The 21,271-nt window shown below is 43.5% G+C and overlaps 1 protein-coding gene across 5 annotated transcripts in view; it reads left to right on the top strand.

Moving 5' to 3' along the window:
- Positions 1-4,120: 4,120 nt before the first annotated feature.
- Mgat4a (alpha-1,3-mannosyl-glycoprotein 4-beta-N-acetylglucosaminyltransferase A) overlaps positions 4,121-21,271 on the top strand; it is a 146,566-nt gene continuing 129,415 nt past the window's right edge. For 2 of the 5 annotated variants that reach the window (XM_012951500.2, XM_045148100.1), the window contains exons 1-2: positions 5,779-5,794; positions 8,996-9,322. In XM_012951500.2, coding sequence (XP_012806954.1) covers positions 9,229-9,322 — 94 coding nt within the window. In that variant the 5' untranslated portion in view covers positions 5,779-5,794; positions 8,996-9,228. Of the gene's footprint in view, positions 4,219-4,771; positions 4,837-5,777; positions 5,795-8,995; positions 9,323-21,271 lie in introns of those variants that run through there. The other 3 variants (XM_045148102.1, XM_045148101.1, XM_045148103.1) reach the window with 3 other exon arrangements.

Below are 21,271 nucleotides of genomic sequence, written 5' to 3'. Positions count from 1 at the left end.
ATATGTGCCTGCTCACATATACACACCCAGACACTCACATAGAAATTAAAAAGAAGAAAACCTCACAAACAAAAATAGCTAAAATAGGGCTGGAGAGAGAGCTCAGTGGTTGAAGGTGCTTCAAGGCCTGATGGCCTGGGCACAATTCCACAGTACCCACATAAAGCCAGATGCATAAAGTGGTGCGTGTATCTGGAGTTTGTTAGCAGTGGAAAAAGTTCCTAGCCTGCCCATTTCCTCTCTCTCATTTCTTACAAATAAATAGAGCTAAAATAGTTACTCCTGTTCCTGCCCAGCTTCCTTCTCCCCCTTTCTTCCCCATTTCCTTCCTTTTCTTCCCTTCCTTTCCTCTTCCCTGCCTTTCCTCTTTCCCTTCCTCCTCCCTCTTCTTCATTCTCCTCCTTTTCCTGACTTACCCTGACTAATAGATAGATACACTTGCAGGAGATGGTTGTTTGCCCTGTGAGGGGAAAGACACATCTGAGTCTTTGCCATGAAAAGGTAGCATAGATTCAGTAGTCCAGGTACCTGTAACTCCATTATTGACAGCCACAGTCCTGGGTATGCTATGGGAATTAGGGTTTTTATCCTATTTGAAATATACTGATAGAGAAGAGGGAAGAATGGCTCAAATTGTTTTCATGCATGGGTGGATTTCAGATGCATGACTGTTGATCCAGCATCTTTGTCAAATGCCAAATTCATAAGCGAAGAAAAAGAAATAAAAAAAAGGTCCCAGGGCTGGAGAGCTTGTGCCGTTTATCTGAAACACTCCACAGCTAACAAAGCATTAATGGATTTTTGTTTCTCTTCATTGGTGTTTGAGCCCTGGACCTCCCACATGCTAGACAAGATTCTACCATTAAGCTATATTCCAAGCTGTGTGTGTGTGTGGGGGGGGGTTCATGTGTATGAGTGGGGGCATGGGCATGCCATAGCACAGGTGTGAAGGTTGTTCCTCTCCTTGCACTCTACTTAAGGGAGGGTCTTGTTCACTGCTCTGTTTGCCAAGCTAGCTGCTTCACCAGCCTTTGGTAAGTTCTGCTGTCTTCACCTCCCATGTTTTCATAGGCATGCAGGATTATGGAAGTTTGCCATAGCTTCTGGCCTTTTGTTTTTGTTTTTCAAGGTATGATCTTCTTCTATCCCAGGCTGACCTGGAATTCACTATGTAGTTACAGACTGGCAAACTCATAGTGATTTTCCTACCTCTGCCTCCTAAGTGTTAGGATTAAAGGCATACACCACCACACCCTGCTGCTTTTGGCTTTGTATGTTGAGGTCTGGGAATCCAAACTCAGGTACTGTACTTCTGTAGCAAGCACGTTATCTACTGAGCCTTCTCCCCACACCCCCAGTCCTTTTCTTAGTGTTTATTTTGAGATGAGGTCTTGTTAAATTGCATAGTCTATAGCCCAAGCCTGCCTTGCACTTGCAATCTTCTAGCATCAACCTCTTGGGTACCTGGGATTACATGCCAGCACCAGGTTCAGCTAGGTTAATAGATTCTTCAATCTTAGGTGATCTGGTTGTACTAAATCAGAGATTCTTACACTTTTCCCACTCAAGACCATTTTTTTTGCCTAAAAAAATGTTTACAGAACTCTGACTATATAGAATTACAAATATAAAAACTGGTAATAAATTATAAAGAAATTTATTTCAAAAAATTTTTGGCATATGTATATTTATTAAAGACAAAAGCAAATTTGATTACTAATGAGATGGATGTGCTTGTTTATTTTTATATAAAGAAATAAATCTTGGCTGAATATCTGATACTTCAGGATTCAGGACATCTTCAGTGTTTTGCTCAGTTGACTGATAATATTGATTTTATAACCACTTGTGCAGAGAATGTCAGCACAAGACAGGCAGTAAGGATGTTTATGGTCACCCCAGAAATTGTTGGAAATGTCCCAATCCCAAGCCAAAATTCATTTTTATTTTAATTTTTTATTTATTTTTAAGGTTTTTTCAAAGTAGGATCTTACTCAAGCCCAGGATGACCTGGCTCAGTGAACCTCCTGCACCTGCCTCCTGAGTGCTGGGATTAAGGCATGGGTCAACACACCTGGCTAAAACTAAACATCCTAATGCAATACAATACAAAGGCCTACTGATTTAATACATGCTTAGGAATGACAATAGAAAAATATTTAATGTCTTTGTTTTCCATAATTAAACTCTTACGTTTCTGTCAGAGCAGGAGTTTGTATGTATATTAAAGACACTGAAATCCATAGCACACTATAGTGTTGTGTCTGCGCCAACGTGTTTCATTGTTCACTGCATGGTGTGAGGGTATACACAGTGCCAAGTGCACGTCATGTGTGATCAGGACCAAGGCTGCAGAGAAGTTGTGAAATACAACATGGGTGAATACTTCCAGCAGCCCTTTAGATTCATTACACATTAGATTTTTAATTAATTTTTGGTTGAAACAAACTTTTTGCTATTTACAGATTTTTTCACAATGCCTTATTCATTTGTGACCCCACATGGGAGTGTGACCCACAGTTTAAGAAACTGGGGCACTAGTTCTAGGAGAATGCAACAGTGCACTCTCTCCATTGAAATGGGAGGTCTCCTATATACAGCATCTGAAAAAGCCCCTCCTGAGGTAAGTCCTCTTAATTCCATGTGCTGAACAAAGATCCCACTGCACTAGGCAAGACACCAGAATCACATTTATAACCACTCATAAATGATGCAAGTCTGATGGCTAATGCACGTAGAGGTGCAGTAGAAAGCAACTGGCATTATTGTGTTTGATTTCTTGGAAGCTGATTAATGTACGTGAGGTCCCACCACCAACCACTCATCATCAAAGAGATAAAAGGAAAAGATTTCCTGTGTGTAGTCTGCTTTTAGCTAGAATGTCACTTCCAGGAAGTCTTCCTTACCCAGAGAATCTGGTTAATAGCCTCATGCTGTCTGCTGTCCCCAGCTCATGTGCTTGTGGCACTGTCCTGTGGTTTAATTACTTATTTATGTCTCACACTAGTCTGTGAGACTCCACAGGGAGGTATCAGCTGCCTTGGTTATCACAGGCCCTCAGAAAAAGCTTGTGGGGGCTGGAGAGATGGCTTAGTTAGTAAGGTGCTTTCCTACAAATTAAAGGATTCTAGTTCCAGGACCAAGGCAAGCCAGATGCACAAGGTGGCACATGTGTCTTAAGTTCGTTTGCAGTAGCTGGAGGCCCTGGTGCACCCATTCCTCCCTCTCCCTCTCTCTCCCTCTCTCTCTCTCTCTCTCTCTCTCTCTCCATATATATATATATGTATATATATATATAGACATCTTGGCTACAATTCCATTGGCTATGATAGCAGAACTAGAGAAGAAACTAAAAGTCAATGGTAGACCTGGGGAGATGGCTCAGTGGTTACAAGTGCTTGCTTACAAAGCCTGATGGTCTGGGTTTGATTACTCTGGACCCATGACCCAAAATGAGTGCTTACATCTGGAGTTCATTTTCACTGGCGAGAGACCCAGGTACACACACAAGTGCACACAAGTAAATAGTTTATTATTATTATTTTATTATTTGAGAGAAAGTTGAAGATAGAGACAGAATGGGCATGCCAGGGCCTCTAGCCACTGCAAACAAACTCCAGATGCATGTGCCACTTTGTGCATCTGACTTACATGGATACCAGGGAATCGAACCTAAGTCTTTAAGCTTTACAGGTAAGCACCTTAACCACTAAGCCATCTCTCCAGCCTCTGAGTAAATAGTTTTTAAAATCAGTGATAAGAGATGGAAATGATATAAAAACAAAAAAAGAAATTGATAAGATTTAGGATTTGGATTAGCTGTCTTTGATTGTTAAACACACTTTTTTTTTTTTTCTTTGAGACCTGGTCTTATGTATCAGGATGGTTCCAAACTGGCTATGTAGCTGACTGGCCTTGAATTTGTAATCTTCCTGACTCAGTCTCCTGAGTGTTGGAATTTCAGGCATGCATTGCTATGCCCCGAAATTAAGCAGATTACCAATAAACCAGTTAATCTGTTTATAAGATATCATGCACAAATTCTCCAGTTTTTTTTCCTACTCCACCCCATCCTTGTATTAGCAATCACACTTACATCATTTATAACAGTTATTAAAGTGGCTGCTCAGATAGCATGGATATAGTGGGAAATTTCAAGATTGTGAACACTGCAAACTTGAAATGATTCATCAATTCTAACGCATGCTGGGGATGCAGGTCAGCGTGGCGTAGTGTCAACACCAGGGGCACGAGCACCGACGTGTGCTTTCAGACCCTGGTCATAGTTCTTCCTAGGGGTTCAAGTCGGTCCGGCTCGTTAAAGTGAGGACAACGAGGCCCACCGCTGAGGATGCCTCGGGAGCTCTTGTTGGATTAGGGTTGGGATTTGTCACGGAATGTGGACCTCCGGGATCCAGATGGGACCCTGCGCTGGGGGAAGAGGCCGGGGCAGAGGCGGCGCGCGGAGCTGGGGACAGGGCCGGGGGCTCTCCAGGGCCTTTGTTGGCCGCTGGAGCCGTCGCCCCACAGGCCAGAGGAGTAGAGCCAGATGTGCAGGCAGCTACGGGCCGGAGCGTGCCATTAGATGCCGCGGGGGGAAGGTCTGGAGAGTTATATAGGCTGCGCGACGGCGCCCCTAAGTGATGGCCCGGCGGGCCACTGACGGCAGGGCGCGCAGTCGCCGGCGGCCAATGGCTGGCGGGGTCGCGGGCGGGGCCGCGCGGGGGCGGAGTCTCCGGGGGCGGGGCGCGGCGCGGCGCGGCGGCCGGGCGGCAGCGGCGGAGGCCACAGCGGCGTCGCCGGCGGCCGCGGCAGCAGCAGTCACGCCAACCGCAGGTGAGGGGCTCGGGCGGCGGCGCGCGCGGCGGCCTGGCGCGGGGAGCGCGGGGAGGGGGCGCAGGGGCGGCGCCGGCCCGGTCGGCCCGGCTCGGCTGCGGGGACTCGCGGGAGATCCACCTGCTGGTCACAGAGCCGCCCGCGCCGCGGCCGGCCGGGACGGAGCTCGTGCGCCCCGGGCCTCGGGGAGGCGGAGCGCGAAGCCGGGCGCCCTCCGCTCATCCCCGCCGCCGCCGCTGCCACCACAGCCCCTCGGTGCCGCGCGCCCTCCGGGTGGCCGCGCGCCTGCCCGGCGCTCGCGGGGCTCGGGGACAAGGGAGGGAAGTGTGGCGGAGCGTGCCTCGGCGGGATTCCCGGGGCGGACGGGGAGTTGCCGCGGAACCCCGCGGCTGGAGGGCCCGCATCTGCCCTGGGCGCCCAGGCCGGGCTGCTGCTGCCCTGGGGAGTGGGCGCGAGCCCGCGGAGACGAATCGACCTACGAAGCGAAGCCCTGATGGCCCCGGTGTGCGGAGCCCCCGCTCCCTCCTCTCTGCTCCCGGGCCTCGGTTCCCTCCGGCCCAGGCAAGCTGCCGTAGGACCCCCAGGCTGGGTCCGGTTGACTCCTGCGTGCCAGGTGACATCCTGAAGGCGCGGTTGCCCGGCGGGCGGAGGTGCCGCTCGCGCGCCCGCTCGTCCTGCCGCTGTGGGGTTGATTCTCCGGAGCCCGTGCACTGCTCACGTGCGGAATCGCGAAGTAGGAGACAGTCTGTCTTCTTGCTCTCCGTGTATTGCTCTGGAGCTTTTGCCATCCGACAGATTGCTTGATGGGATATAAAGAAGGTCGCAGTCGTTTGTTTGAATGTAAAGCTAAATTTAGAATCAAATAATATGCGTTTTGTGGTTGATGTCTCGTTTCCTGAATGTTTAAAACCTAGTTTTACGTTGGCTGTGGTGACATAGGATTCTTCAACCCACAAATGTAAGTACTAAAATGCATTGGGTGAGGAAATTATGTAAGCAGTTTTTAAGAAAAATGTTAATCCTCTATAAATGGAAAATAAATGAGTTTATTTGGTAATTGAGGTGTGTAAAGTTAAATAGGCTTACGTCATGGTTTTCAGTAATCGTAGATATAATGAATTGTGCCTTTATTCTGTGGGCACCTCTGGTTTGTCTGTGGGATGCTGATTAAGGCATGTGCCAAATGTTCAGCAGTGTTCTCGAGCCATGGAACATAGTGAATAATTCAGGGAACACTTAAAAATAAAATGAAAAGAAAGTTTTTCCAAGGCAGTAATAGAAGAATTAAGACAGCGGGTTGTTAAATCTCTTAACGACACCGATTTTCTCTGAGGTCTAGAGTTGAAAATTCCATTCATCTTTGGGAGGATGGGAGAAATGACTAGTAATTTTAGCCATCAGAGTTTAGTTCAAAGATTTGACTGTGAATTAATATCTTTAGAGACTACTAAAATAGGTGGCAGATTTAAATATTTGCTTTAAGTGGACACTGATAAAAATGTAGGTCACTTGTGTCTAACAGGCCAGCTCCTGAGCTGCCTGTCACCATTTGAGAGCAGCGGCTTGTTAGTTTGGACCCCCTCTGGAGAGTTCATTCACAGGGCTTCACACTTAAACTTCAATAGTTTGGAAACCCTAGTTCAACACTATGACTGCATTCTTATGGAGTAAGACACCTCCATATTTTTATTTCGTTGAAATTTCAGTCTTATGAGTAGAATTCATTGTATGTTCTTCACACCATAGTGTCCTAACTTCTGGGTCCAGTATTTAATATCCCTAATGTTTTTCATTTATTATGGATAATGAATCTGTAGTACACCTTGATCTTAGAGTCTGTTTTACTTGTCTCCCTGCATTTATACAGAATTTTATGTAAGCTGTATTTGTAGTTAATAAGCATTTTTATATAATGTCAAACCAGGCTTAAAATTCCAGGTTATGTAGTTTATTATGTTTTCACCTCTGATTTTAGAATCAGAAGCCACTGGAGTGTGCTTATCGATTTAAGACAATCTATTAGGTACTTGATAGGATTTATTTATCTGAACTGTCAACCTAAACATGTTTGATACCAAGTTATATGAACTGTAGATGAGTAAATAAATTTGTCTTAGGAAGGACAACTCTGAGAAGGTCTTTGGAGCTTCTTTGTCCTCTAGGCATCAGGAAGAATGTACTGGAATGTAGTACTTCCAGAATACTATGTGAAATTAGAGCATCTTGCCCAAGAAGGCAACAGGCATGCTTTGTTGGGGGCTTAGTGAGTGAGGGATTAGCTGGAGGCTGCCGGAATTGGGTAATTTCTTTAAAGGTCTATGTTTAGACTTTGAAAATTCCTGCAAAATCTGCAAAGCGTACTGCAATAGACTCATGCTTGTAATAAAATATAAAACATCTTAAAAATTCACACTTGCTGTTGAGTAAAATTAACATTCAGGAATATTCCTCAGTTGTTTTGGCTGCACTGTGAGTTTGAGGAGTAAGTATTAAGAGCTTGAACTTGAGTGTTATCACTTAGCTTGTTTCCTTGTGTGTAACAGTAAGGGTCATAATGTCCATCCCATAGAATTTAGTGAAGGTTCAAAGCATACTTTAGAATGGACCCAACACATTGGGCAAAGTCAGTGGGTGAGGGTGGGTGTCATGGCCGCCCTCGCGTGCGGCCTGTTGTGCTGTCATGGCCGCCCTCCCTATGGCGTGCCGCGTGCTCTCGTGGCCGCCCTCACGTGCAGTGTGCTGTGCTGTCTTGGCCGCCCTCCCTATGGCGTGCCGCGTGCTCTCGTGGCCGCCCTCACGTGCAGTGTGCTGTGCTGTCTTGGCCGCCCTCCCTATGGCGTGCCGCGTGCTCTCGTGGCCGCCCTCGCGTGCAGTGTGCTGTGCTGTCATGGCCGCCCTCCCTATGGCGTGCCGCGTGCTCTCGTGGCCGCCCTCGCGTGCGGCCTGTTGTGCTGTCATGGCCGCCCTCAGGGCTGGCGTGCCTGCGCTCTCCCTGTGCTCGAGGTGGTTGTCATGGCCGCCCTCATGTCCTACGAGCCCTGTGCTCTCCCTGTGCTTGAGGTTCCCATAGTGTGCAGGGGTAGAAGTAGCTGAGCCACTAGTTTCAGAGTTGCCTGCAAATGGCTGCTTTAATCAGACAGGTGTTCTACTGAGCGAATTGCCTTTTGGGTTTGTTAGGCATTTTTGGAGGTGCATTAACTCACCCCACTAGAGTGCCATTTAATCTATCCAGGAGAATCTTGTGGCACCCTTGAGGCCACCAGAAATCAATGCACATCTCAGATTGCCTGACCTGGCTCTGGGGAATGAGAGCGGTTATGCAGCTGCCTTGGTTTTGCTTGCTTTCTTGTTGGCTTTTAACACAGTTAACATTCACTGAGAAACTAGTATGTGCTGGACATACATTTCTAGTGACCTCATTTCTTTCTTATTTTTCAGCGGCTTAATCAGATGGGTAGTGATCTCCCAAATATCCTGATTTATGCAAAATGATGGGTCCTGGCTGAGAGAGTGGGATAAATTGTTACATTTTCTAAATGTGCAACTATTCCCAGTTTTCACTGGGGAAACTGAATTGATGATGACAGCTACCATTGATAATTACAAACGTGTTGCTGTTTGTGATACTATAGGAAAGGAGATGAGATAGACGGCGTTCTCACTTAGTCAGTGAGCTTGAACACTAGATAGGGACACGCTGGGAGTCATGTAAAGAATGTCGGTGCTAGATCTGGAACTCAGGTCTTTTGATTCATAAATATTGTAGAGTGCCAGTTTTCTTACCAGTTTTTTGAACATCCTTTTGATTGTGCAGTAGGAAATAGGGGAGAGTGAAATGTTCCTTAGGAGTCACTACTGTGCAGCTGTTAGAGGTCTCCTAGGGAATTGGTGAGCTCTATAATTTCCACCTTTTAACTGAGTACACATTTCTTTTAATGCTCAAAACAACTAGCCAGGAAGGAATATAGTTTGAAGCTTTTTCTGGGAAAGAAAAGACCATATAATTCTGGTATTAGATGAGTTGTTTTGAGGTAGGGATGTTTTCATAGATACAGTTTAGCCTTGCCAAAAGTCTCTTTATAAATGTTGAATAATGAATGAAGAAACCTATGCTTTGCATTATTTAGTAAATTTTTCTTTCTCTTTCTCTCCTGAATAGGAAGAAAAAAAAAGCCCTAGAGCCTATGAAGACTGCGAAGACAATCCTGAGGAGCAACTGTGATCGGCACTGCTGCTGGACACCTTCTGCCAAGCATCTGAAATGAGCCTCTCTCATCAATTGTTTCTTTTGGCTTAGAGCCAGGAGTCCTGGATTCAGTTGACTTCAGGCTGAGAAGAAAACAGTCTTGGTTGTTGTCACCAACATATGCACCAGTGTGATGGTGAAATGAGATGAGGCTCCGAAATGGAACTGTGGCCACTGCTTTAGTGTTTGTCACTTCCTTCCTTACTTTATCTTGGTATACTACCTGGCAGAATGGGAAAGGTAAGATGGAAGCCTCTGGAAATGTGCATGATATCCAGCTGGCTTTTTGCTTTTTAAGCGTGCAAAAAAGCTCAAGTTAATAGTGTAGACCTGTGTGTTGCATTGTTTCTGCTAGCCATTTCTGTTGACACAAAAATGAAACAGTATTCTTGGACAGAGGGGCTTGTTTTGTTTTCAGGTTTTTAGTGTTCTTGAAGTACAGATACTGATCATGGGTTTGTATCAAATGGGACAGCTAAGTTGAATAACAGATGTTTAATCTAACATTTTTTAATAAAATATTTTTATTTATTTATTTGAAAGAGAGAGAGGGAGGGAGAGAATGGGCACACCAGAGCTTCCAGGTGCTACAAATGAACTCCAGATGCATGTGCCACCTTGTGCATCTGGCTGGGTCCTTTGACTTTGCAGGCAAGTGCTTTAACCACTAAGCTCAGGTTTTGACATTTTTAAAGACTAACCACCATAAAATTTTTTTTTTAAGAATCTCTATTTTAAAAAAATATTTTATTTATTTGAGAGAGAGAGAAAGAGGCGGCGGCCGGGGGGTGGGGGGTGGGGAGGGACAGAGGGAGAGAGAATAGGCACACCAGGACCTCTAGCCAGTGCAGGTGAACTCCAGATGCATGAGCCACCTTGTTCATCTGGCTTATGTGGGTACTGGGGAATCAAGCCTAGGTCCTTAAGCTTTGCAGGCAAGCGCCTTAACTACTAAGACACCTCTCCAGCCCCTCATAAAAGTTTAATTAGCTGTGGTATACTGGATGTTGTATAAAACAGTTAAAAGGACACCACCAGGGCCTCCATGAAATTTACATGCCATTTATGCTAATGATTTGGTGCTATATAAGTGGTTTAAACTGTAAAACTTGATAGATGGCTCCACTGCAAAAGTATTTAAGAAGGGGATGAGGACAAATTCTGATGGGATTATGAAAATTTTTACAAATTCTATTTGTGTTTAGACTCTGGAACTGTATTTTTTAATTTATTATTTGCGTGCACACACACCTGTGTGTATATATGTGGATGCACTGTTTTATCTTGCCACTGCGAATTAATGCCAGATGCTTGCACTGCTTTTTGCCTTTGGCTTTACATAGATTCTGGGGAAATGAATACTGGGCCAGCAGACTCTTCAAGCAAGTGCCTTTAACTGCTGAGCCATCTCCCTTAGCATTGGAACTGTATTTTAAAGAAAGTTGTCTTTTTTTAAATTTTTTGGTTTTTCAAGGTAGGGTCTCACTCTAGTCCAGGCTGACCTGGAATTCACTATATAGTCTCAGGGTGGCCTCAAACTCATGGCGATCCTCCCACCTCTGCCTCCCGAGTGCTGGGATTAAAGGTGTGCGCCACCACACCCGGCAAGAAAGTTGTCTTTACATTAATTGAAATTATGTTCAGGATTTACACACCTTTGCTTTTCTTTTTAATAAAGAGAATATGTTTTGAATAAATCCTTCAACGTGCTTCCTATTCCTGTATAATCCAAGGAGTGTTGATGGCAAGGAGAATGACAGGGGCTGAGGTGGTGCATATTCATGTTGTTAGTTATTTTTCATCTCCTGGGCTATTTGAAGCTGCTGCTGTCATCATCTTACTCATGAAGACATCTGAAGGTTGTTTAGGACCTTTTCTTTTCCTTTATATTCATGTCTGTCTATGTACACATGTTAGATATGTGTATCTCTGGGCATATGTACTTTGTACACGTATGTTTTGTAGTTATATGCATCTGTGTATGAGCAGATGTAAATGAAAATGAAGTCTGTGCTTTGGAAATAGGACATTCTTTTCCTTCTTTTTGTCCTTTTCTGAATTAGATTCTAACTTGGGGGACTCAAGATGGAAAAAAAGCAAGTGAAAAATTTGCTAGTGACAAGTTCTTTGTGTACACTTTTAAGTTTCAGTTTTTATATCTTATTTATTTGTGAAGGAGAAAGGGAAAATTTGGGTGTGCCAAAGCCTGTAAGCACTGCAAATGAACTCCAGTTGCATGTGTCAGCTTGGGCATCTGGCTTTACATGGGTACTGGTGAATTGGACTCTGGTCCTTAGGCCTTGCAGGCAAGTTTCTTAACTGCTGAGCCATCTCTCTGGCCTCAAGTTTTGTTTTTTTATAAACTGATTTTTAAATTCACTTGCAAGCAGAGGGTTGGGGGTTGAAATGGATGTTCCAGGGCCTCCTGCCTCTGCAAACAAACTCCAGAAGTGTGCACCACTTTGTACATCTGGCTTTATGTGGGTACTGGAGATTTAAACCTGGGCCCTCAGGCTTTGCAAGCAAGCATCTTTAGTTGCTGAGCCCTCTCTTCAGCTCAAGTCTTAGTTTTTAATTATACCAAATGAGAATCAATTAGGAAGAATCTTGAATAGTTAATTAAACTATTGATTGTTCTTGACATAAACAAAACAAATGACCATCCTTAAAGTTCATTATAAAATGAGAGAATCAACCATAAGAAAAGTATGTGGGTTTTTTCTCCTTATCAGGAAATTTGACTATTCCAAATGCCATAATAATGGAGAAACAACCCTTCTCACTATGTCTTGTTTAAGAGAGAAGAGACTTACAGTCCCCGCGCCACTGATCTCGCTTCTTAGGTAAAGTCACGAGAGGCGCTATTGCTGTTTTTCTTATTACTCTGTCTCTAACTTTAACATGGACTCAGAGGATGTACAGCTCTGTCGCCTGCAATACTGCACACACAGCCAGCTCTCTTTCATCATAGCCCTTTGCACAGCTGTGTCATCTTGCATACATACTTTTCTGTTCTGTGTTTTGCTTAGTGTTTTGTCTAAACTCAGGGATCAGCCCTGCCCTCATGTTTGGGTTGTGTAAGATCCCCCGTACTGACTGCTATCGTGTATGTAACTACTCTGTTTTGGATTCTTTTTAGAGAGTTGAGGCAGTGAGGCAGCCTGGATTTTCCAGGGCAGTTTTGATTTCAGATACTCAATTCTAGTAGTTTCATGAACTGTGTGCTCTGATTTTTATTGTGAAAGTGTGATTTTCATAATCTTTTTTTAAATTAAAAAAGAATTTTTTTATAAATATTTTTTTGTTCATTTTTTATTTATTTATTTGAGAGCGACAGACACAGAGAGAAAGACAAATAGAGGGAAAGAGAGAGAATGGGCACGCCAGGGTTTCCAGTCACTGCAAACGAACTCCAGACGTGTGTGCCCCCTTGTACATCTGGCTAACGTGGGACCTGGGGAACTGAGCCTCGAACCAGGGTCCATAGGCTTCACAGGCAAGCGCTTAACCGCTAAGCCATCTCTCCAGCCCTAAAAAAAATTTTTTGTAAGAACTTAAAGTTCTTTTTTAAAATTTTTTTGTTTGTTTTTATTTATTTATTTGAGAGCAACAGACAGAGAGAGAGTGAGAGAGAGAGAGAATGGGCACGCCAGGGTTTCCAGCCACTGTAAATGAATTCCAGACGCGTGCGCCCCCTTGTACATCTGGCTAACATGGGTCCTGGGGGAATCAAGCCTCGAACTGGGGTCCTTTGGCTTCACAGGCAAGCGCTTAACCGCTAAGCCATCTCTCCAGCCCAGATTTTCATAATCTTTGACATTGCTGGACTAATGGATTTTGTTTTCCCTTCATGTGATGGTCCCTTACATACACACACACACACACACACACACACACACACACACACGCACGCACACACACATATATTTCCTGTGCCTAACACTATAATATGTACTATGAATATGAAGATAAATAAGAATGTTCTCTGAGCAAAGCATTAGTTTGTCAGAGTTTTCATTTACTACTTGGAAAAGCAAGAGCTGGCCCATGAGGTTGACATAGGTCGAGGAAGGTGGTAGAAATCATTCCAGGGAAATTGGAGTTCAGGGTAGGGTGGCAGTTTTCAACAGAGAATATGGGGTTTCCACACTGACATGAGATAGAAGTCCAATGATGTGGAATAGGAAAGTTGGGACTGTCCAGGCAGGTGTTGGAGATGAGACAATAATTTTTACCAATGTCACTTGCTGGCCAGAAGAGGGCTCTTGTGAACCTTCTATTGTGGTAAGCATAGTCTGGGCACTGGAGACAAGCAAGTAAACACCAGTGATCCTGGAGGTGCACTTCTCTGTCCACTGTGCCAGATGTAGTGCTGAGTGCTCAACACTCCTCTAATGCACATTTGCTGCATAAATGATCCCGTGAGCAGAAATAAACTTAAATTGAAAGAATATCTTTATGTATTTGAGAAAGAGAGAATGAGAATGGGTGTGTCAGGGTCTCTTGCCACTGTACACAAACTCCAGGTGATACTGTACTCTGTGTATCTGGTTTTACGTGAGTACTGGTAGTCAAACCCAGGCTTGCAGGCTTTGTAAGCAAATGCCTTTATTTATTTATTTTTGTTTATTTATTTTTATTTATCTGGAAGCGACAGAGAAATAGGCAGTTATATAGATAGATAGATAGATAGATAGATAGATAGATAGATAGATAGATAGAGGAGGGGGGAGGGGGGTAGGGGAAGGGAGGGGGGAGTGGGAAGGAGGGAGAGAGAGAGGGGGAGGGGGAATGGGCATGGGCATGGGCATGCCAGGGCCTCCAGCCACTGCAAACGAACTCCAGACGTGTGCGTCCCCTTGTGCATCTGGCTAATATGGGTCCTGGGGAATTGAGCCTTGAACCGGGGCCCTTAGGCTTCATAGGCAAGTGCTTAACCACTAAGCCATCTCTCCAGTCCCAAATGCCTTTATTTTAATTAATTAATTAAAAATTATTTTTTATTTGCAAGGAGAAAGAGGAAGAGAATGGGTATGCTAGGGCCTTACTCTAGAGTGGAATGAGGATTTGGCCTTACGTGGGTACTGGGGTATCAAACCTGGGCTATTAGGCTTTGTAAGCAAGCCCTTTAACCACTGGACCATCTCTCAAGTGCCTTTAACTGCTGAGCCATCTCCACATCCTGACTTGAAATTTTTATTTATTTTTCATGTTTATAAAAACATTTTATTTATTAGAGAGAGAGAGAAAGAAAGAGAGAGAGAATGGGCATGCCAGGGCCTCTAGCCACTGCAGATGAACTCCAGACACATGTGCCACCTTGTGCATCTGGCTTTTAGGGTCCTGGGAAATTGAACCTGGGTCCTCTGGCTTTGCAGGCAAGCACCTTAACTACTAAGCCATCTCTCCAGCTCCCCCCACTTAAAATTTTCAAATATATAATCTGCATACTATACAATTATCTATTTAAAATGTTGTGAAAATAATTCAGTGTTTTTTGTTTTTGTTTTTGTTGTTTTGTGTTTTCACAGATATATGCATCTGTCACCACAGTTAATTTTATAGCATTTTCATTACACCAAAAAAGAAATTCTACTGGACTGGGACTGAACTGAATTGTAGAGCATTAGTCTTACATGCATGAGGCCCTGGGTTTGATCTCAGCACTGGAAAATAAGAAAGAAATCCTATAGCATTTAGCTTTCATTGTACCTCTCTTCCCTGCTGTAGGCAACCACCAATCTACTTTCTGTCTTTAGATGTCCCTGTCCCAGACTTTCATATAAATGGATGCTGTAGAGTATGTTCTTTTGTGATGGTCATCTTGTACTTAGCATGTTTTCAAGGCCCATCCATGTTGTGCTGCATTTCTTTTTGCAGCTGGATGTTTCTTTATGTGTGTGCACCAAGTGTGTTACTGTGTTTATCCTTTGTTGGACATATGGATTGTTAGTACCTTTTGAATCATCTCAGTAATGCTGCATAAACATGCATGTTGTTTTTGTGTGGACATACCTTTTCATTATTGGGGGTGGAGGTAGAATTTCTGAGTCATATAGTAACTGTGTTTAAGCATGTGAAGAGCCTGCTGGGCTGTTTTTGAAAGTCACTGAACCATTATGTATTCTTATTTCATTCTTTTAATCTGTGTCTTGGAGTCTACACTCTATTTTTTTTTTTTTTCAAGGTAGGGTCTCACTCTGCTCCAAGCTGGCCTGGAATTAACTATGTAGTCTCAGGGTGCCCTTGAACTCTTGGTGATCCTCCTACCTCTGCCTCCTGAGTGCTGGGATTAAAGGCATGCACCACCACGCCCGGCGGAATCTATACTCTTTATCTCCTATATAGCATGTAATTGGGTCATGCTTCTTAAATCCAGTCTGTTGGTCACTGCCTTTTGGCTGGCTTGTTGATCCATTCATATCTAATGTTACTGTTTATGTGATTGGATTTATTTTTGCCATGTATTTGTTTTGCATACATCCTGTCAGTTATTATTCCTTGGTTCTTTCCTCATTGCTTTGTTTTGCATTGATTGAATTCTTATATAGCACTCAAGTGTCACTAATGTTTTTTTTCACTGGCTATTTTTAGTAGTTTCTCTCCTTACCAAAATCAGCTTTATGCCAGGTGTGGTGGCACATACCTTTAATCCCAACACTTGGCAGGCAAAGGTAGGAGGATGGCTGAATTTGAGGCTAGCCTGGAAATACAAAGTGAATTCTAGATCATCCTGGGCTAAAGTGAAACCATACCTCAAAACAAAACAAAACAAAACAAAACAAAACAAAACAAAACAAAACAAAACAAAACAAAACAAAAATCAGCCTTAGATTTATGTAAGTTTAATTTCAGCCATACGTGGAAATGTTACTTCTTTTTTTTTTATTTTTTAAAATTATTTACATGAAGAGAGGAGAAAAGGAGTAAGCATGCCATGTTCTCCAGCTGCTGCAAACGAACTCTAGGTGTATGTACCACTTATTGCATCTGGCTTTACATGGGCATTAGGGAACTGAACCCAGGTCGTTAGGGTTTGTAGGCAAGAGCCTTAACCACTTAACCATCTCTCCAGCCCTAGAAATGTTGCTTCTTTGCAGCTCCATTCCCTTTTACCCTTTTTGCCTGGTGTTATGGCTGCAAGTATTTACATCTGTTAATATTACAAACCCAACAAAGTGTTACTATAATTATGTTTTCACATCTGTTATTATGTATTACTGTAATTACAATTTTACCATCTGTCATTATTTTCTTACCCTATTGTAGTTTTATGTCTACTCACCTCCTTTGTGCTATTATTGCCAATTATATTATTCATATATAAACCCAACAAAATGTATCTATATTATGTTGTACACTTTTGAAATCAGAGAGGGGGGAGGAGAAAGATGCATTGCTAGTATCTATTTTAACTGCATAATTACTAGCATTCTTCATGTGGGTTTGAATTACCATTTGAGGATACTTTTCAGACTGAAGGACTCTTTGGCATTTCTTGTAAGGTGGATCTGCTAGCACTGAATTTTCTCAGTTTTTGTTCACTTTGGAATGTTTAATTTCACCTTTTTGTTTGGAGATAGACTCTTACTCTAGCTTAGACTGGCCTGGAATTCATTCTGTAGTTCTAGACTGGCTTTGAACTCACAACCATCCTCCTACTTCTGTCTCTTGAGAGCTGGGAATGAACGTGTATACCACCATACCTTGTGTGGGTATTGGGGAATCAAACTTGGATCCTTAGGCTTTGCAGGCAAGTGCCTTAACCATTAAGCATCTCCCCAGCCCTGCCTATTTATTTTTATGATGCCATTGTGGAACCCAAGGCCTTACATATGCTTGGCAAGCATTCTAATACCGAGCTACATCCCTACACCCTAGATGGTATTTAAAAACAATAATTGTCTCCAATTTGACTATAGGATGGGTCAGTAGGCCTCATGCTGCTTTGCTGGGAGTATAGCTCCAAAAGCGCTATTTAGCTGGGCATGGTGGCACATACATTTAATCCCAGCACTTGGAAGGCAGAGGTAAAAGTATTGTTGTGAGTTAGAGCCAACCTGGCCCTACAGAGTGAGATCCAGGTCAGCCTGGGCTAGTGTGAGACCCTACCTCCAAAAAGGAAAAAAAAAGAAAAAGGGGGCTATAGAGATAGCTTAGTGGTTAAGGTGCTTGCCTATGAAGCCTAAGGAACGAGGTTCAATTCCCCAGTACCCATGTAGGCCAGATGCACAAGGTGGCACATGTGTCTGTAGTTTGCTTGCAGTGGCTGGAGATCCTGTTGCATCCATTCTCTTACCTCCTCCCCCCAAATAAATAAATGAAATGTTTAAAAAAAGAAAAAGGAAAAAAGAAAACAAATGCTGTTTAAATATTTTCTTCATTACTGTATTTCCTCAAGTCTAAAATGCTATCAATTATAAGATGCATCATTATTTTGAAGTAACCCTAAGCAACAAAAGCTGATGCTGATTAAACTGTGACATGCCATTCATTACATGTGTGTCTCACCTTGATCTCACATGTTAAAACAGAAGAAAGCATGAATCACCCCATCAGAGACCAAAGCATGAAAAGATCATGTCATGTTCTGTGAGCTTTAACAATGTGAACATCTGGATCTTTTTAAAATCATTCTCTTGGTCTTGAGGGATGGCTTAGTAGTTAAAGCATTTGCCTGCAAAGCCAAAGGACCCAGGTTCAATTCCCCAGGACCCAGTTAGTCAGATGCACAAGGGAGCGCATGAGTCTGGAGTTCGTTTGCAGTGGCTGGAGGCCCTGGCACACCCATTCTGTCTCCCTCTTTCTCTGTCAAATAAGTAAATAATTTAAAAGATCATTCTCTTTTTTATTTCTAAGAGAGGCAGAGAAAGACGCACACGTGCGCACGCGCGCGCACACACACACACACACACACACACACACACACACACACACAGAATGGGCACACCACAGCCTCTAGCCACTCAAATGAATTCCAGATGCATGTGCCACCTTGTGCATCTGGCTTACTGGGGAATCAAAACTGGGTTCTTAGACTTCGCAGCCAAGTGCCTTAACTGTTAAATTGTATCTGAAGTCCCCCTTTTTATATTTTTATTTATTTGCAAGCAAAGAGAGAGAGAAAGACAGAGACAGAATTGGGCGTGCCAGGGCCTCCAGCTACTGCAAACAAACTCTAAATGCATGCACCACTGTGGTGGTTTGAGTCAGGTGTCCCCCATAAACTTAGGTGTTCTGGATGCTAGGTTCCCTAGCTGTTGGCAAGTGGAAAGTAACACCTCCAGGAGGCAGTGTATTGTTGGGGGCGAGCTTATGGGTATTATAGCCAGTTTCCCCTTGCTAGTGTTTGGCATACCTTCCTGTTCCTGTTGTCCACATTATGTGGGCCAGGGGGTGATGTTCACCCTCTGCTCATGCCATCTTTTCCCCTGCTATCATGGAGCTTCCCCCTCAAGCCTGTAAGCCAAAATAAACCTCTTTTCCCCCCACAAGCTTTTCTTGGTTGGGTGATTTCTACCAGCAATGCAAACCTGACTGCAACAACCACTTTGTGATTTTGGCTTTATGTGGCTACTAGGGAATTGAATCTGGATTGTTAGATTTTACAGGCAAGCATCCTCTGAGCTATCTTCCCATCCTCTGGATCTTTTATTTATAAACAAAAATAGCATCACAAGCTGAGCAGGACGATTAGAATAAGGAAAACTGAGAGTGATGTACAGTGTGCCCGCACTGTTTAAGCTCTGAAATTTTCTGCTTGTTTTTGTTGCTTTTTCTCACTAGTGAGTGTGACAGAGAAGAACTCCCACCGTACTGTACAAGAAGAGGGAGGAAGGGAGGGTATGGGAAAAGCAAGATAAAAACTATATAATAAGTTGAGTAATAAGAATTTTTTTTCTTGAGGCAGGGTCTCACTATAGCCCAGACTAACCTGGAATTCACTATGTAGTCCTAGGCTGGTGTGGAACTCACAGCATTCCTCCTATCTCTGCTTTCTGAGCGCTGGCATTAAAGATATGCGCCACCACGCCTGGCCTAAGAACTGTTTTTGCATGTGTATTTGTGGTGTGCCTGGTCTGTGTACTTGTATGTGTGTGTGTGTATGTATGTATGTATGTATATATGTGTATGTATGTATGTGTATGTATGTGTGGATGCACGTGTCCCTATGCAGGAGAACGTCTGGTGTCCTTTATTTGTCATTGATGTGTTTCCTTGAGACCAGTCTCTCACTGGTCTGTGAATCTATGTAAGTGCTGGAGAATTGAACCTGGATCATTGGGTGCTAGGGTGTCAGGTATGAATGCTGTGCCCAGCTGTTGATGTGGGTGCTGGGGAACCAAACAGCATGAGTCAGGCCCTCGTAGCCCTTGTGCTTGAGCAGCAAGGACTTACCTTCTGGCCATCTCCCCAGACCCTGAAAACGGTTTTAGTTTGAAATAATTTTATATTTACAATAAATACTCAAAAGTAATGCACAGAGTCCCCAGCTTCTTCCCTCAGTATTAACAGCTTCTGGAGTACAATTTTCTAAACCATGAAATTACCTTTGATACTGTACTATTAGCTAGGCTACAAACCATATTTGAGTCTTGTCAGTTGTTCCGCTGTTGTCCCTTGGTTCAGGGCCCACACCAGGATCCCACACTGCTTGGAACTGTCATGGCCTCTTCGGTTTTTCACTTATGGGAAATTTCCTTAGCCTTTCTTTGTTATGTACTTGGCATTTCTGCTGAGATTCGGGCAGTTACTTTGTAGAATACCCTTTAAGTTACTCTGTTCTGATGATGTCTCATGGTTATATAACAGGGTGTTAAGGGTTCAGGAAAGTCCTTGAACCCCAAATCCTAGGTTCCTTTCTAATTTTAATCAAAGAATAAAAAAGAGGACTGAAAAGGCTAATTATTAAATTATTATATTTATTGATGGAAGTACAGAGCCAAGGAAAAGCATCCATGTGGCTAGAGATCCCACATGGAGGGCCTGGGAAAATTAGAAAGAAAAGGAAGTTCAAGAAGCCCCTGCCATGTGGGGAGTTGGAGGGGATAAAAGAACCCTTGTGGAGAGTAAGGGGTAGCGGTTCCCTCCAGCTGGGCCTGGGGAAAAACTCAGAGCTGGAAGTTCTCAAGTGGTCAGAGAGCCTGCCAGCCCCTTGCAAAGGTATTTATAACCTTATAGTGGTGGGCTGTCTTCTGGCTCAGGTGGAACCAGAGGGACAGCTGGTTGGTTAGGGCTAGGGGCTATCTCAGGAAGAGGCTAGCCCTGGTACCAAGTTCTGGGGGCTGAACTTGATCAACCACAATGTTTAAATTCTATGAAAGACCTCTCCCTTCCAGGAGGGGTCCTGGTTGTTTGTGGAAAAACAGGACTAGGGAACTGGGCAAGAGATGAGATAAGAAATCAGATCATCTTTGATTTCTAGCAAGTGCAAACATTCCTGCCTTTTTTTTTTTTTTAACCTTCAGGGGTCCAGTCACCCTAACTATATACTCCCCTCTCAGTTAGATGGAGAAAGTAAAGTTGTTTTTTTTTTAAAAGGAGAACTTCAGGAGTTTTTTAAAAAATAATTTTAGTTATTAGAGAAAGCAAGAAAGTGTGTAAGTGGGTGTGCCAGGGCCTCCAACCACTGCAAAATAACTTCAGATGCATGTGCCATTTTGTGCATCTGCCTTTATGTGGGTACTTGGGAACCAAACCCAGGCCTTTAGGCTTTACAGACAAGAAACTTTAACCACTGAGCCATCTCTCCAGCCCAAGGAAGTGAAGTTTTCACAAGAAATCTATGTGAATGGCTTTGTGGCCTCCTTAGTGTATTGTATCTGGATGTGCATGTATGTACTCACAGTGTCTTGAATCTTGTTCTTTAGGTGTTTACTTTGGGCAGGTGGAAAGCTGGTGTTTGCCAGGCTTTTCTGCTGTAAAATTTCCGCTTTTGCTTTTGCAGATAGTATTTTTTAACATTTTATTGACAACTTCTATAAATATAGACAATATACCATGATCATAATGCCCTCCCAACACTCCTCTTTTCCCACTCCCAGACCCCCCCACTAAATTCCTTTTTCTTCCCTGCTAGTTTCTTTTATTTTGGTGCTATAAAAGAAGGATTCCCTCACCCACTACCCCCAGGTAGGGTCTCACTCTAGCCCAGGCTGACTGGAAACTTACTCTGTAGTTACAGACTGA

The sequence above is a fragment of the Jaculus jaculus genome, chromosome 4 (genome assembly GCF_020740685.1).
Source record: "Jaculus jaculus isolate mJacJac1 chromosome 4, mJacJac1.mat.Y.cur, whole genome shotgun sequence".
In the NCBI taxonomy this organism is placed as follows: Eukaryota; Metazoa; Chordata; class Mammalia; order Rodentia; family Dipodidae; genus Jaculus; species Jaculus jaculus.
This window is presented reverse-complemented; position numbering and strand designations above follow the sequence as displayed.